Source organism: Typopeltis vanoorti, chromosome 3 (genome assembly GCF_054136105.1).
Source record: "Typopeltis vanoorti isolate ZY-2024b chromosome 3, IOZ_Tvanoo_1.0, whole genome shotgun sequence".
Lineage (NCBI taxonomy): Eukaryota > Metazoa > Arthropoda > Arachnida > Uropygi > Thelyphonidae > Typopeltis > Typopeltis vanoorti.
Genome location: NC_143551.1, coordinates 58,418,990 through 58,437,764, shown reverse-complemented (window position 1 = coordinate 58,437,764; position 18,775 = coordinate 58,418,990). Strand labels below are relative to the sequence as shown.

Here is an 18,775-nt window from a genome sequence, read left to right as displayed (position 1 = left end):
ATAGCTTCTCTCTTGGCACCTTGTCATATGCCTTTTCCAAATCGACAAAACTTAAATACAGATCTTTGTTATATTCCCATGCTCTCTCGACTATTTGTCGTAAAGTGAAGATCTGATCCTGAGAGCCTCTATTTGGCCTGAATCCAGCTTGTTCTTCACCAAGCTTTTCTTCCACAATTCTTCTCAACCATTTCTCAAGTATACTTGCATAAATCTTACCAGGAACACTCAGTAGGGAAATACCTCTGTAATTCTCACATTCAGCTTTATTTCCCTTTTTATATATGGGTACTATGAGAGCTCTACTCCAATCATCGGGAATTCGTCCCTCTGTCCAGGCTTTCTGAACTATGCAGTGCAGCCACTGTAACACTTTTATACCACCATACTTCTGCATTTCTGGTCGAATATCATCTACTCCTGCTGCCTTTCCACATTTCAAGCCTTTGATGGCGTTTTCTACTTCAAGTATGGATATGTATTCCTGACTGCATGCCTGGTCATTGTTTTTTATCACTGTGCTGTCATCACTGCTTGTTTCATTTAGCAGTTTTTCAAAGTAATTACTCCATACTTCAAGGATATCTTTTTCTCCTGTTTTCATGTCACCATTATCATCTCTAACTCCTTTTACAGCACTCTTTCCTCCATTCCTAAGCTTCTTCAACAACATCCAGAATATTTTGCCACCTTCTTGATATTTATTTTCCATATTCTTGCCAAAGTCCTCCCATGACTTTTGTTCAGCTAGTTTTACACGCTGTTTAGCTTTCTTACATTTGTCTCTGTATTCTGTAAAAGCTGACTTATTTGCCAGGAACTTTTGATATGCTTTCTTCTTTTCTTTCACTGCCTCTTTAACTTTCTGTGTCCACCAAGGAGTTCTGATTTTTTTTATCCTTGCACACAACCTCACCACATGCCTCTCTGGCAGAATCAATCAATGTTTTCTTCAGAGTTTGCCACTGAATCTCCAAGGTTTGATTCCTGTTATCAAACTCATTTTCTTTTCAATAATCTTTCTGTATTTTAGTCTACAGTTCAGATCTGAGAGCTGCTCAACTTTTATTCGCTTTAAAACTTTCTTATATGTCATTCTTTTCAATATGAAATTCAATTTTATCCTGCTCAAGACTAAATAGTGATCACTTCCAATTTCAAATCCTCTGTACACTCCAGTGTCCTGCACCAGGGAGAAAACATCACTATCAACAATAACATAGTCAATGAGACTTTTCTTATTCCTAGCCTCTTCTCTCCATGTGAATTTGTGCACATTTTTATGTTGGAACATGGTGTTAGTAATGACCAGTCCATGTCCTGAGCAGAAATCCAACAGATATTTGCCATTATTATTAGCTTTGCTCTTTTCTCCAAATTTTCCCAAAATATTTTTGTATGTCTCACAATTATTTCCTACTCTGCTATTTAGATCCCCAACAAGGACCAACTTTTCCTTTTTCATTGTGTCAGTTGCTTTTTCTAAAGCCTCAAAAAATTCCTCCACTTCTACCTTAGTAGAACCTTCTGTGGGACCATAGGCACAAATAAGTCTCATTGGAGTTCATATACATTCTTTTTGCATACATTTGTTGTGATATCAGCAATGCAATAAAACAATGTGCATTGCATTATGGGATACCAAGGCAACTGATGTGAAGTCATTAGCCTCTATACACCAGTAGCCCAGTCATGAAGTTACTTCACATGCAAACTTTGTTTAGTTATACTTGGATAAAGGTAGAAACAATAATATAATTTCTTGGCATCTTTAATTTATAATTCCTGAGTTAACTGGCTTATACATGTTAGAATATACAGTAAAATCTCTCTTAACTGGCACCCAATTAACGACAATGCCAAAACAACAGCACTTCCGAAGGTCTAAATTTAAACCCAAAATTTAAGCCTATGAGATAAGAAAAATATGCAATGGGCTTGCGTTCTGACAACACTGTCATATGTACAGCTGAGTTGTGTGGGGCACACGACTCCTGAACATATGCTTCACATATATTCAAAATGGCTCATTGGCTAAGAGAGATCACGTGGGTTGGTTTGTATGTTGCGCAGCCAGAACTCGTGCCAACAAACTGCACTCATATATGTACACTCCTAGCCCACGTGGTGTCACTATGGCTACTCCTGCAAAACGTAAGAGAAATGTTCTCACTCTCAAGTTAAAACTCGAATTGCTGGAGAAAATGGAGAGAGGTGTCAGCAGAACGAAATTAATGGAGGAATATAAAGTTGGAAGTTCAACTTTGTACGATATCAAGAAACAAGATGGTCAACTCCAGAGATTCATGATGCAAACAGAATCTACAAAAGCTGCAGAAAATCGGGGAAACTGTACACCAATCCTGGTGTGAAAAATTAGATCGTGTGTTATACAAGTGGTTTGCCCTGAAAAGATCAGAGGGAGCTTGCATTTCTGGGCCGATGCTGCAAGAAAAAGCGAAGGAATTGCACAGGAAAATGAGCAAGTGTGGATTTTCCAGTGTGGCTTAACCGATTCAAAGAAAGGCATGGAATCCATAAGTTAGATGTGTCTGATGAACAGAGGTGCGCTGATTAAGTGTGTGCGAACGAGTTTATCGAGCAGTTGCAGAAACTTGTGGACGACAATAATATGACTGCAGAACAAATATATAATGCTGATGAGACTGGATTGTTATGGAAGTGTCTTCCCACATCGACTTTGGCTTGTGCAACAGAAGTCTCACTGAAGGACTTTAAGCAGAACAAGGGCGATGTAACTGTGGTGGTATGTGCAAATGCTGCAGGTATGCACAAGTAAGATTGTCAGTGGTAGGCAAGTATCACAATCCACAGTGCTTTAAAAATGTGAAAAATCTGCCTGTCCATTATCAGGCACAAAAGAACGCATGAATAGATTGTGACATATTCAAAGAATGTCCATTCTCGTAGCAAGCTTATACGTTGGTTATGCATTATTAAAACACTTAAGGAATTGAACAACGTAGTTAAGGATATAAATTAAATAAACTTTAATAAATATTTTCCGATATTTCGGCAACGTCACGTTGCCATCTTCTAAAGGAACTTACAAAAAAAGTTACGTGCACGTAGGCACTACAACACAGAAACTGGGAATGAGTTTCTGTGTTGTAGTGCCTATGTGCACGTAACTTTTTTTGTAAGTTCCTTTAGAAGATGGCAACGTGACGTTGCCGAAATATCGGAAAATATTTATTAAAGTTTATTTAATTTATATCCTTAACTACGTTGTTCAATTCCTTAAGTGTTTTAATAATTCAAAGAATGGTTTCATAGTGTATTCATGCCCAGTGTGAAGGAGCATTTAAGGGAAAAGGGTTTACCACCAGACAGAAAAGTGATTCTTTTATTATTATTATTCAGGCCTCCATGGAGTCAAACGACTCATCATGGGATGTCCTTTCTAAGAAACACAAGTCTATCAAGACTCATCGAGGGAGGTCCCCTCCTAGAAAACACAAAGTCTATCATACCACTCCTTAAATGCATTGACCATTCTCGCTCTCACCACTCTATCAGGCAATGCATTCCATGGTTCAACCACCCTCCATGCAAAGAAACCACTCCTCATCCTCTTTCTCACAGTTTCCTTTCATTTTGTTAGACAATTGCTGCACCCATCCCACAGCTGAAGACTTAAATGTGGAAAACATTTGTGTTATGTTTCTGCCGCCCAGCATAACAAGCCTTATCCAACCAATGGACCAAGGAGTCATCGAGAATATAAAGATGAACTACTGCTTCCTTTTTATGCGTTGATGTGTGAACTTTAAAAATCTTAGCATCTGAGATTTTCAGAAACAGTTCACATTGAAAGATGCCATATTTACTTTGTCTCTTGCCTGGAAGAATGTAAAGAACATTGCTTTATGTTGCTGTTGGTGTAAATTGTGGCCAATGTTCATCTTTGAAGATGATGAATCAAGTGACGAAGATTTTCGTGGTTTTAAAACACATCCCATGTCTTGGATTTAGTAACACATTCAGAGAAGGTTAGTGTTAGTGAAGAGGAGGTGCAGGGTTGGGTCGATGTAGACAATTCTGTTCCAGTCACTCACTCTCTCTCTCTCTTGATGATGATGAAATAATCGAACATGTGCTGGGAAAGGAGAAAGATGACAAGGATGAAGATGAGGATGACAGCATGCAGACCAAGAACGTTATGTGGAAGGAAGCTGACAAAGGATTGCAGACTTTCATAAGATTTGCCGAGCAATGTTCATCTATGTCAGCACATGTTATGAAGCTTCATTGTATATACAGTGAAGTTATGTTATGTCGTCACACTAAGAAATTCACAACAACTTTCACGTGATAATATGTACTGTAATTTTTAAATGCTGTTTAAATTTGATTTTGTGAAATATAAAATTATGTATATGTGTTTTAAATTTAAAAAAATCTGTACGATTTTTGATATTTATTTAATTATGGCCAGCAGATTGAAAAACACGACCAACAAACTTCACATGCTGCAATTTCTACAGATGGAATCGCAAAATATGAACAGATAAGTTCTCGAAATATATATTCAATTATCCGGCAAAATCTTGTATCTGGAATCAGCAAAGTCCTGTTGTTGCTGGTTAAGAGAGAGAGATTCTACTGTATCTTAATTATTAAAATATCAATAACTTTTGGAGCATTGTAATATCCTATAGTTAATATTTTGTGTTTGTATCTGTTGCTATTCAGGCAGTCAGTAATCTTCTGTCATTATGATCCTGTTTAAAGAAGCAATTTTTCAAACAAATCTTGTTTTGTTAAAATAAAGGTTTGATATGTTATTACTATGGCTTTGAGCTATCACTCTAAGTCTTAACACAGTAATAACCCAGTCCATTTCACTAAACAGAGGTGATTGATTATTGGGGTAAATTGTTTTTAACAGGAGTGGGATAATAGCTCTGTGACTTTATTTCTGCAGGTAATATATTTCAGAAGAGATTTAATAACTTTATATTGATCTGAAGTCAGCATAAACATATTTAATGCAATAAGTTATCTCCAATTAACCATCACATCTCATTATATAGTTCCTCCATTCAGATATACTTGATTTGTAAGCTGATCATCAGAGCCATGATAATTGCACCTTATATTAAGTTAATGAAGGTGAGGAATTAATTGTTTTGTGACTTACATGTCATCAAGTAGGAGTGGTATGCTTTAATTTGTACTGGAAATTAGATACATATTTAATCAGTATTAATTCCAAGCTCTAGATAATTGCCACATCAAAAAATGTGAACAAATACTGAAGATCATTTTTTTTTTAAACAGTGAATCAGATTTTGAGGCACTTTTAATTCCATAACCTTTAAGTTTCCATAAATCTCTGTCTACATTAACATCCCTTCTCACAGAAATGAAAAGTTTTTCACCTTTTATTCCTTAACACTGATGGGTGCCTCACTTATGACTGACATCTTTAATTGCTACAAAGCTGTATAACTGAGAGGAGACCTCCACATAGCCTTTAACCATGTCACCGTCAATATGGATAAAATACATCACTCCTCATACACTTCGTATCCATCATATATTTCAATGCAATTTCAGTGGTATTACAGTTTTAATATGCACTTTGCATCCATGGTAACCTTGATGTCTATAGACGTCATGGCCTGTTGGGTGGTTAAAGGAATACGTAGAACTGACCAGGGCTTCTGACCTAATGTCCAATCCTCACCTTCTCGTGGTGCACCCCATTAGGTATCTACCTGGATTTAATATGCACTTTGCATCCATGGTAACCTTGATGTCTATAGACGTCATGGCCTGTTGGGTGGTTAAAGGAATACGTAGAACTGACCAGGGCTTCTGACCTAATGTCCAATCCTCACCTTCTCGTGGTGCACCCCATTAGGTATCTACCTGGATACCGATTAAATGAGGATGGGCTGGCAATTTGGGATTTAGTCGACCAAATTGTATTCTTATTGGCTTAAACCAAAATATTAAAATTATGATACAATATGATGGAATTTCATGCCGGCTGGGGTGTCACCCATCCATTAATTGTATACTCTGCATCCTAACCTTACCTACCAAATTTCAAGTCCTTACACTTTGCAATATTAAACTGATAGCTCCACTCATGTAGTCCACTGAGATCCTCCTACAAGGTCACAATATCTGCTCTACTTCTCATAGTTCTTCCCACTTTTGCATCATCAGCAAACAGTTGCACACCTCTAGTTAAGCCACTCGTAATGTTATTAACATACAAGTTAAACAATATTGAAAGTTTATTTTTCACTAGGTCAGAATATAATAAATTTAGTTTAATCCTTTTTCCCAGTGAGAGCAAACAAAGTTTGCACCTGAAATATCTTCAGGACTGAATATAGTGTTGTACTATATTACCTGGGTAAGTAGTACAACACCAGGCAACTCGTAGTAAAGGTAGAGCAAGCTACCAACACTCCTATCCCAGTATCTCCCAAAATGCAAAACACCTTTTCTCCATCTTTGCTACGAGTTGCCTGGTGTTGTACTACTTACCCAGGTAAGATAGTACAACACTATATTCAGTCCTGAAGATATTTCAGGTGCAAACTTTGTTTTCTCTCACTGGGATAAAGGATTAAACTAAATTTATTATAAGTTAAACAATAATGGTCCCAAAAACAGATCCCTGTGGCACTCCACCAGTGACCTTCCTCTTTTGAGATACCATTCCTCCATACACAACATGCTGATACTTGTCTGACAGCCAATCAGCTATTCAACTCACTAGTCTGTTATCTAATCCCATCTCTTTCAATTTTAGCCAGTGCATCTCCTTTATTAAGTGAATTTGTCATCTTGTTGTAATATGTAAGCAGGTTGCTATAACAAGACCTCTCCCTATCATATCCACACTTACCATCATAAAGAATATTGCCACTATCACCCCATTTCTGAAACTGTAGTCCTCACCAACTTATCTACCATCTTAAGAACAACTCCAGATACATAGACTCCAGATTTTGCTGTACAAGTTGTAGCCTCAGTCTTATCTCCCTTTCCCTTTGTGAAGTGGAACAAATTTTCCCACCTTCCATTCCTTTGGTACTCATGTTAAACAGGTGCTAGAGGTGCCATGAATTCCATAGAGCATTAACTCCAGACACATGGTGATATACTGTCAAGTCCTGTTGCCTTATAACTTCAGGTTAATTTAATTCCTCATATACTTACTGCTGATTCATCATTAGTTCCTCCTCTACCATATCCTCTACACTCCAGCTTTTCATAATGTCGCCTTCACAAGGACAAAATACACTGATAAACTGATCATTGAATATTTATTATTCTTACTATTATTATTACGTGACACCTCCAGGGAGTTGAAAGACTCATCGAGGGAGGGAACTTACTCAACAGCGTTCTGTCCCCCACTACCACCAACTACACCAATGCCATCTACTGCCAACCACTAGTATTTCCACAGACAATCACAAACATCCATGCCCATGGCGGGATTTGAACCCACAGCATTTTGGCTGAAGAGCGGATACGCTAACCACTCAGCCAACCAGGCTGGCAACTTTATTTCAACTATACCCTCCTCATCCATTACCAGTTAGTTTGGCAGTGTCATCAACTAGCCTCTGATCTAAGAGTCTTAACCTTTGTGCCCTCCATCACATATTGCCTAAGAATGTTGTCCCATAACAATTCAAGAAATTCATTTTCCTTATTCCCTGATGCTATCTCTTCATTCCAATCAATATTGCTGTAATTGAAATTACCCATAATGATCGCCCTTGACTTGTTCACTAAGCCAAGTTGCCTATACTTTGTCTCCACGTTCCACATTCCCCAACCTGAAGCAACACCCAACCAAATATCTCATTCTGTCATCTTTCACTTCATAGCATACTGCTTCAAAACCAACCACTAGTCCCCCCCCCACTTCCCCCCCTTGTATCTCAACTCTGTGCAAACATAATTCCTGTGCTATCATCATCATCATCCCCTCCCCTCCCTTTTTGCTTTCCTATCTTCATAAAAAACATCATCCCTTCATTTCTATACACATCAAGATGTCATTCTCATTCAACCATGTTTCACTTATTCTAATTATTTTTGGGCACATAAGCCCAATCAATGCAACAATTTCACCTCCCTATTTCTGATACTCATGGCATTCATAAATAAACATAGCAATTCATTTCTTGGTCTGTAACCAGTACTACTCATACTGCATCCCTGTCTCAGCTTCTCTGCACTTACTCCTGTCTAATCACCTTCTGTCCCATATTCTTTCCCCTCCCCAAACTCTCCATGTATTCCAGGCTGTTCAATCTCTATGTTGACCATATCCACACACACACATTCTTTACTGCTTTCAGAATCCAGTCTCCTTACAACATGTCTCCCTAACTCAGCCCTTTTCCCTGTACAACTTGCATTCCTGTTCTCACATTCTCCTCTCCATTCACAGATCAATCTTATCTGGTTCACTCTCCTGCTCATTTACACCATCTGACTTTCACCGATGCCTTGTTTTAATCACTCATTACACTTCCTTCTAGCAGCAACCTTTCCATTTGAACTCATTCCAAACATTCATCCCTCAAACTCATCCCACCCATTCTCAAACTGCACTCATTTCACACATCTATTTACATTCTATTCAAGATCTTTGCTCTCTCTACTGCAATTCATCATTGTCATATCTGGGCAATACACAAATTACTCTTCCTACCACACTGTTGTCTTTTACTCTCCTCAATAATGTCCTGATAGCTATCCTGGACATCCTTCCATCATACTATTTTACAAGATAGTGTTCAAAATAATTTTAAGTGATGGATCTGCAAGAGTTCTAAGAAAAATCAGGTTGTGAAACAGATTCATCAGTGGGAAAGTTATATTAAAAATGAAGATATTAGGAAGGAACATGAACTATTAAGATTCAGGAATGTGTGAGTAAAACTAGGTGGTATTATCACTAAAACATATCTCAGATGGTATTATCACTAAAACAGAATGATAGAGGGAAAGATTTGCAAAGCAGGTTTTTGATGCCAAGATGGAAAGTAAAAGACCCTGAGGTCGATAAAATCCAGGTGGACTGATGCAGTTGGAAGTGCTCTAACAATATTGGAGTCCTGGCAGATAACAGACTAATTTGGAGGAAAATTATGGATAGGAAGTTTGTAATAATGTAAACTTTTCATGTAGTACTCACAGTATTCTATATACCACATGACAGTAAATATCAGGAACTGATTGATGTCTAACTAGCTGTATACAAAATGGTAACAATTTTAGTTAAGAATCTGAGATTTGGGTTAGAAGCAAAACAGTTGTTCACAGCTAGCAACCATCTAAGAATAATCAGAGAAATGAGCAGATGGCATAATCATATTATACATGAAGATAATAGGAAAGAACATGGCATTGTTAGCATTCAAGAATATGCGAGCAGAGCTAATATAATCTGGTAGTCACTTAAACAGAATATAAACTCTGTTCACATGTTGCATATATCTGCTTACATATCTAACTGCATCAATCCACATGGATTTTATTATCCTCTGGGTCTTTTTCCTTCTATCTTGTTCAATGCCAAAATAATAGGGGAAAAAACTTAGAGAAAAATTAAGGCCCATATAGACTGATGCAGTCATTTTCTAGAAGAAAGAAATGTAAGATATGCAATCTTTTTTAACAAGGGACAGACCAATTTGCAGTTCAAACTGTTGATAGGATATTTGTAATAATGTAAACTTAATCATCACTGTCATAACAGAAAATCGGTAGCTCAGTTGGTTTCAACAGATTTGTTTGGTTTGATGAAAGACCCCGGTTTTGAATCCTGCCTATGATGTAAGAGGCCTTTATCAGGACTTTTCATTCAAAGGCGAGTTAGCCACTCTTAGAGGTTGAGGATTATTCCTCCATCAAAACTGACAAACCAGCTCCATGAACTGAAATATATACAGACATAAATACTATTGGACAAGGAAGGCAATGAATGACCCACCTTGTTCTATAATAATACCCTAGTATAGTAGCAATCTGCTTAACCAATAATTGGGTTGAGGGGAAAGCACACACACACACACACTCACATTCCTTGAGTGTATATACGAGGATGGTCTGAAAAGTTCTTAACCAAGATGGGAACACTATTGGCAAGATTTTATTTTTCTAAGTTGATATATCTGTCATAAGCAGCCATGTGAAACTGCAAGTTATTCTATCAAGTAGTTTATTTTATACAGCTGTCTGAAGCAAATATGTTGTTTGTATCCATCGAAATGGATAAAATTGAGTTGCGGTTATAAAATTCTTTGTAAAAGAAGGTTTAAGAAAGCTATTCGAAGTTCAAAAAAGTTTATGGGCACTCTTTTTTGTTTTCAACAATTAAGAAATAGACTGCCAAGTTTAAACATGGCCGTACTAGCTTTAAAGATGATCCATATGAAGGATGTCCAAAAAGTGTAACACCACCAAAAATCATTGATCAAGTGCACGATATGGTATTGGATGACTGGTGAGTCAAAGTGCATGAACTTGCTGAGACTATAGGTATTTCAAAAGAATGTGTAGGATATATTTTGCATGAAGAATTGCAAATGAAAAAGCTTTGCACAAGATGGGTGCTGTGCTTGCTCACAGCAGATAAAAATCACGCTCACATGAAAATCTCTGAACAGTGCGCATTTTAACAAAAATAAAACTGATGCAGCTGTAGAGGGGTATTTTGCAGATCTTACTGAGAACCACTACAGGGACAGGATAATGGCGCTGGAGCATCACTGGAATAAATGTAGTAGTCTTAAGGGAGATTATGTTGAAAAATAAAAATAAGTTTGAAATTATAAATTTGTTTTTTCATTGTTAGGCCAAGAACTTTTCAGACCACCCTTGTATCTGTAATTGATGATGATGATGACTATTGTTTATATTTATCAGGAAATATTTTAATATTGAATGTGCTAACTTTAAAGTAATTATGTGTTTGAGCAGTCACTAGATTTCTGTTAAAATAGATGTGATAGTATGTAGAAGCATTTCTTGTTTGGGACATGAGTTTGATCTGCAGTAATCCTGATACTGTAACTGCATTATTCTTCATGTATTTTCAACAGAGTAGCAATTCATGAAACACTAAGTAAATTTTCTTTATTCACTGATTTCTGTGAAATCCAGCTGATCATCATCATTATTATTATTGAAGAAAAATGTTTTCAAAAATTATCATTATATTAATTATTGTTATATAATAATGGTTATAATTATATAGTAATCAATCATAAGATAGAGTGCTGATTTTTTATTTTTTTTTGTTGAATTCTTTTTTTTTAGTAGTTCTGTTGTCATTTATACATACTAATCAAAATATAAAAGTAATCTTGCTTCTTATATATAATTTATCAATGTATGTTTATGTTCTTTCAGATTTTATTTATTTTCTTGGATAAATCTGGAAAGGGAATACATCTCCAAAAGACTATTTCATGTATCCAAGGGCTCAGTGATAATGTAATAATAAAGCCTATTGGAAATGAACTTGTTACTCTTCCTGTACATTATGCATATGTATTTAATAACTCTGTGTGCATTAAACTTCGTCTTGTATAATATTGATATCAGTGTGGTATAGATATACATATTGAAATTATATATAAACACAATTTTCACTACTTTTTTTGGATTCATAAATTAAATCAGTATATATTGTACTTACTGAATCCTGAGTTCAAATATCATCTTGAAACACATTTTGTTGCAGAACATTGATGAGGACATTTACTTAATATACAGACATAGTGAATTTAGTATAGTATAGCAGTAGTGGTATGCTATAGCTGATTATCAAAAAAAAGTGGTGCAATCATCATTCATACCTGTCTTGGTTCAGCTGTCTGACATCAAAATCTAAAATCAGTAATTTGCATTGCTTTATATCTTAATATTCTGTAATGATTGTACTGAGTAGTCTTGCTGTTTAAAAGATGTGTGTAGATAGTTCAGTTGGACTTTTTTTTTTTTTTATCATTATTGTGAAATCTTGTTTGGATCATTAATATGTTGACATTTTTTCTTAAAAATTACTGAAAGCAGTTTCATTCATATAACTATGTATGGCTGCTGGTTTCTTTAAAAAAAAGCTAATGATGTATTTTCAATCTTTATACTACTGTATGCACTTGGAAACCAAATTAAATCAAAATGTTATTACATTTAACTGGATTTTCTCTTTGTAGCTGTTTCTGTAAACTCACTCATGCTCTTTCATAAGTAACACATCCTGCATTGTTAACATGAGTATGAGTTATTGAAAGTTAAAAAATTGCTGCTAATTTATAAGTATTCTGTGATATAACAAACTGCCAGAAAACATTTTAAAATGTGTGTGAACCTGTAAATCTTCATTTGAAGTACATCATGATCATAATTTTTTGGTATATCCTCAAGGAATTCACTAGGTATTATTACAGCTTAATACAATTAACATTTCATGACTAATTTCTAATATTTTTTTTCCCAGATTAAGTTCCTTCCTATCTTTATTTTTTAGTATGCTTCTTTCACTGATGCCATCTATTCATTACTCTATTTTCTTCAAAATTCTCATATCTATGTTTTGTCTTATCAATAATTGTAATTCTAATTTTCAATTCAATTCAATACAACTACTCTCTATATTTTAAAATTGGTTTGAACACTGTTTTGTGCAGTGTTAGCTAGATCTTTTGCCTTAATTCTCTCTTCTTCCATATAAATTTATTCAAATTGCATGCTACAATACCAGACTTATTTAGTTACCCTTTTTTTTTTTTTTTTGTGTCTGTGGCTCCCACCCACAAAAGGTTTTTGCATACCTATGGTATATTCATACCATGGGTTAAGGATTTTTTTCTACTTTTTTTTTTATTATTAATTCTGTATGTGATCTATTTTTTTTTTTTTTTTTTTTTACATAGTCCAGAAACCCTGGTTTAGAGACCAAACATGGAATGTTTTCACATTTACAATTGCATTTTGCATTTGTATTCACTAAAATTTGTGCCTAAACAGCTAAAATGTATAATCTAGGTTCACTATAAGAATGCAGTCAATATTTTCTTTTTTTTGCATATTTTCATAGTTTGTTTTTTTTTATTGTAGACTTGTTATAGAAGTCATGTAATTTGGGTAAAGGCTCTTGAAAACTTGCATCAGATTTAAGAGGATAACATCACAGATTATAGAACTAAATATTTCCTATATACACATCAGATTTAATACCTTTTTTTTTTTTTTTTTTTTTTTAATTATATGGTCTATACAGAGTAACACTCATGGTAACTTATAATCTCCTTTTACCTGATATAACATCCAGCTATCTTCCTGCACATCCTTCAGTTTTGACAGCTGATCTGTCAAAATACATGCCCTGTATTCCTGTTTAATGTTCCATTTACTCCAGAGATTTAGTGTCCTGAACAGTTTATCTCCCTTTGGCACTAATTGTATGCATTTTTAAGTCATCATCAGTTTCCTTATATGTACCTCCCAAGGGGTGTTCAGGTTACTATGACAGCACTACATAATTAATTTAACATTATTATTATATTATTGACAGTAGAGTGAATGTGTGCAGAAAGTGTAAGGAATGTGAGGATTTAAAATGTGTTTCAGGTTGTGAGAGTGATATTGTTGTTGAAAGTGGAAATGTAGAAAATAGTAATATGCGAGGTATGAATAGTGATATTTGCGAGGTAGTACCAGATAGCTGTGACAGTGGCGTTGAAAGTGAGAATGAAAGTAAAAATACAGAACAAATGAATGAATTAACGGATAATAAAAATGATGAGACAGATGCAATGAGTGAGATCGCACGGTTACGCGGAGCAATACAAAGGGCAAATCGGAGGCGGTTAAGAAGTGTTTGCATGAGGAAATGGCTGACTGTATACTTAGAGTCCGAATAATAAATCAAGTAGGGGTTAAATGAATGAATAGCACCATTAAGTTTGAGCTGCAAAAAAAAAGAAACAACTGTGGAGGGAATTTAAGGAGAAAGGTGACCGGCATGCACATGAATGGTATAAAGCACAGGCCAGAAGGGTAACAAGTGTGGTAAGAAAAGCAAAAGCGGATTATGAAAGAATATTAGTCATGCAGGCTAAAGAGAATCCTAAACACTTTTTTTGATATATTGCAAGTAAAAGAAAAAATATATATGGCAGAAATTTTAAAGAATGCCGATGGTAGGGAGGTAACCAAATCAGTTGATATAGTGGAATTACTGAGCGAGCACTTTGCAAGAGTATATCATCCAGGTGGTGACATTGCAGGAATGAATGAACCAATAGCTTATACGAGAATTGTGGTGAATGAAGTGGAGGTGAATAGTCTATTACAAAACCTTAATGTCAATACATCTGTGGGATTGGATGGTATACCAGCTCTTGTCATACGTGAAGTGGCTAAAGAATTGTCAGTGCCCTTGACCATTTTGTTTAATTTGAGTCTCGGGTCTGGGTTAGTCCCGAGGGGGTGGAAAGAGGGGAAAATAGTTCCACTGCATAAAAGAGGTTCCAAGACTGTTGTAAATCACCGACCGATCAGCATATGAGGAATCGTTGTTAAGGTCTTGGAGAAAATAGTCAAGAGGAAAATACAGGATTTGATAGATGAAAATGGGATACTGTATGGGGGACAGCATGGTTTTGTGAAGGGTAGATCATGCATCAGTAACTTTCTCACGGTGACGGCTGAACTGGAAAAGGGTAACGGGTTTACAGTGATTCTACTGGACCTTGCTAAGGCCTTTGACAGGATACCACATGAAATTCTAATCAGTAAACTGCAGCATATGGGGATGGATATAGGGTTGGTGAGATGGATAGGAGGGTGGTTGATGGAGAAATATCAGAGAGTAGTTTATTCAGGAGTAGAGTCCAAAAGAATGCCTGTGACTAGTTGTGTGCTGCAGGGTTCTGTTCTTGGACCACTACTGTTCAATTTGTTCATTAACGATATAGGAAAGGATCTGAGAGGAAGTGTTCATTTGTTTGCTCATGATGCAAAGTTGGGTAGAGCAATAGTGAGTGCACAGGATGTCAAAATTTTGCAGGATGATTTGGATAGTTTGGAGGACTGGGCTAAGGAGAATGGATATCAATTTAATGTGGCAAAGTGTAAGGTTATGCATTTTGGGGTGAAAAGATTAGCAGCAGTATATCACATCGACGGAACTGTATTCCTGGAGATTGACGAGGCCAGGGATTTGGGAGTGTTGGTGGATAGGGAGTTGAAGTTTAGGGGACACATCACAAAAGTGGCTAAATCAGCTCATCAAATCACTTGGTTGCTGAAAAATACTTTAACAAGCAGAGACAAACAGGTTATTGTTCCTCTGTATCGAGCCTTGATAAGACCCCATCTAGACTACCGTGCCCAGATATGGGCACACCAAGTTTCTTGATGGGGAGGAGGTGGAGAGGATCCAGAGACGAGTGACCAAGATGATAGTAGGTCTATGAAATGAACCTTATGAGAACAAGTTGAAGATTTGTGGGTTGCAGAAATTGGTTGATAGGCGGAAAAGGGGTGATATGATTGAGACGTTCAAATTACTGAAGGGTTTCTATAAGATTAATTCAGAATATATTTTTGAGAATAGGACTGGTGGTGGGAGGACTAGTGGCCATACATGGAAGCTGGGCAAGAGTGTGGTTAGCAAGGGTATTGTTATAGCTAGGTTTTTTACTTGGAGAGTGGTGAATGAGTGGAATAAGCTGCCAGAGTCTGTAGTGGGTGCCATGACTGTGAATGAGTTCACGCCGAGGTATGATAGATACTGTGTGAATGTCGAATAGTTGTTCTTGACATGATGTTAGGGCCTCCTTCAATGAGTCTATCAACTCCTTGGAGTTGCCTGTAATAATAATAATAATTAATCAATTATCCACAATTTTCCTCCAAATTAGTCTATTACTTGTAAGCAAGCACTCCAATATTGTCCTATCTGACCTTTCGTTTTTCTAAGGAGTTCTGATGAATCTTTTAGATCAAGGAAGCTTAAATAAAGAACCTTATTCCATAACTTCTTGATGCCTTATCCTATTTCAAGGCATAACAAAAAAAACTCAGTAAGAAAATTCTTCTGTAATTGTAATATTTAGATTTATTTGTAGCCAGTGCATTTTTTCCCCTTTTCAAATACTGTTCATCATTTTAGACTGAATATCTGTTTCTGTTGACTTTTTCTTCTTCCAGTACTGATATTTACATGTTGAGTGCATTCATCTCTGATAATTTCAGTCACTGTCCAATTGTTTTATCTTATTTAATAATTTTCCAACTAATTACTCCAGACATACAGAATATCATTACCTTTAGTTTTTCTATCATCTTTATGATTTCTAATTCCTTTTATTATTATTAATAATAATGATTGTTATTATTTTACGGCATCCCCATGGAGTCCGGAGACTCGTCGCAGGAGACCCAAATCAACTATCATACACAAAAATCCTATCATACCTTTCCTTGAATCCAGTCACTGTCAGGGAACTCGCACCCAATTCTGGCAATCTATTCCACTCACTCGCCAGTCTCCATGCAAAAAATCTGGTCCACACATCCCTACTAACCACACTGTTACACAACTTTCATGGATGGCCCCCAGTTCTCTATTTGTCATATATTGAAAATTTTCATTTGCATCAATTTTATAAAACCCTTTAATATGTTAAAAGTTTCTATCATGTCTGCTGTTTTCCACTTATCAACTACACTTTGTAACCCACAAACCTTCAACCTATCCTCATAGGGAATATTCCACAAACCTGTCATCATCTTGGTCACTAGTCTGTGAATCCTCTCTACCATCTCCTGGTCCCCAAGAAACTCAGATGACCAAATCTGTGCACAATAGTCAAGATATGGCCAAGTTAGAGCCTTATAAAGAAGGATAATAACTTCCTTATCTTTACTTGTTAGCATGTTTTTCAACATCCAAATAATTCATTGAGCTATTTTACTAACTTTTGCAATATGCCCCCCAGCCCTGAACTTCAACTCTTTGTCCACCATTATCCCCAAGTCCCTAGCCTCATCAATTTCCTGCAATTCAATACCATCAATATGATACACCATATGCAACCTTTTCAACCCAAAGTGCATAGCCTTACATTTTGCAACATTAAATTGACAATCATTATCCTTTGCCACAATGCCAATTTATTTAAATCATCCTATAGGATATCTACATTACCTTTATCAACTATTGTTCGCCACAGTTTTGCATCATCAGCAAATAACTGAATATCCCCTCTTAAATCTTTCCCCATGTCATTCATATACAAATTAAAGAGTAGTGGCTCTAGTACCGAACCATGAGGTATTCCATTGGTCACCATTCCTCCTAAATTCCACTCCACCATATACTATTCTGGTGTCTGTCAGTCAGCCATTCCCAACCATGCTGCTAACCTCATATTCATTCCCATTTGCTCCAATTTTTGTAATAGTTTTTCCATGTGGTATTCTGTCAAATGTTTTACTTTATTATAAAATGTGAATAATTTACTAAGATAGGATCTACACTTTACAAAGCCATGCTGCCCACTATAGAGCATTGCATCCCTATCCACCTACTGTTGTATTTTACCTTACACTAACTTTAACAATCACTCCTTACAATACTTTAACAATCACTCCCAATATATTAATTGGTCTGTAATTTGTCACCACTTTCTTGGAGCCTAAGTATTGTCAGGAGTTGCTTTATGCAATGGGTTACTATCTTACCCTCCTTCCACTCCCTTGGAACCCAGAACCTTGATGAAGTTGCTCAATCTCTATGAGATTGAGCAACTTCATCAAGGGCAGTGCCAATTCTCTTGCACATTCGTGTAGCACACGGGCTGATATGCCATCGTCCCACTGCTGTATTCACATTCATATTTTTTAATATGCTTAACACCTCCTGTTCCTCTGCTTCAATGTTGATATGCATCTCTGTAACATCAGCAACTGTAAAATCACCAGCTGGATGATACACCTTTGCAAAATGATCACTCAGCAACTCAACTATTTCTTTTGGTTCAGTCACCTTCCTACCATGAGCATTGTTTCAAGTCATTCTACGATTGTCATTTTTCCTCCATAATGAAAAAACTCTTTGGGTTTACTTTGAACTGTTTGGCTATTTCTCTCTCATAGTCCAATTTGACCTTCCTTACCATACTAGTCTCCCTTCTTGCTTGCGCTTTGTACTGCTCATGAGTATGCTGATCACTTTTTTCCTTTATCAATGTTTTTTTTTTTTATTTTATTTTCTGCTCTTGCTTTATATCCATACTTATCTACTTAATTCCAACTTGGTTTATCCTTCTGACCTTGGGTATGCAGCAGGGGCGGCCGGTGAAAATTTTAAGTGGGGGTGCTGCATATACAAAATAAAAAATTCTTTTTTTCCTCATCAGTAACCAATTTATTAATAAATAAATTTACATATTAAAAAATTGCTTTATTAAAAATATTGCACCCTCACCACAAACACACACCAATAATAAAAATTTCATATCTCACAGAAATAATGCACGCAAGGATACAATTTTTCTGTAGCGACACTGCTTATTGAGCAGTGTCAGATTCACTTGTTACGTATAGTGACAAGTGCAAACGAATATCGGCAAGTCTAGCTGCAGTTGGCCGAACACGATAATTCTGATACTTCGTTAGATCGCAGTGCATTTATTTTGTGCAACGATAATTGAAAAAATATAATTCTTTTCATATTTTCAACAGC

The 18,775-nt window shown here is 36.1% G+C and overlaps 1 protein-coding gene across 2 annotated transcripts in view; it reads left to right on the top strand.

Moving 5' to 3' along the window:
* LOC150108178 (TNF receptor-associated factor 3-like) overlaps positions 1–12,178 on the top strand; it is a 396,437-nt gene extending 384,259 nt beyond the window's left edge. For both annotated transcript variants that reach the window (XM_090415633.1, XM_090415632.1), the window contains one exon: positions 11,425–12,178. In XM_090415633.1, the coding sequence (XP_090271759.1) occupies positions 11,425–11,607 (183 nt within the window). In that variant the 3' untranslated portion in view covers positions 11,608–12,178. The remainder of the gene's footprint in view (positions 1–11,424) is intronic.
* The last annotated feature ends 6,597 nt before the right edge of the window (positions 12,179–18,775 follow it).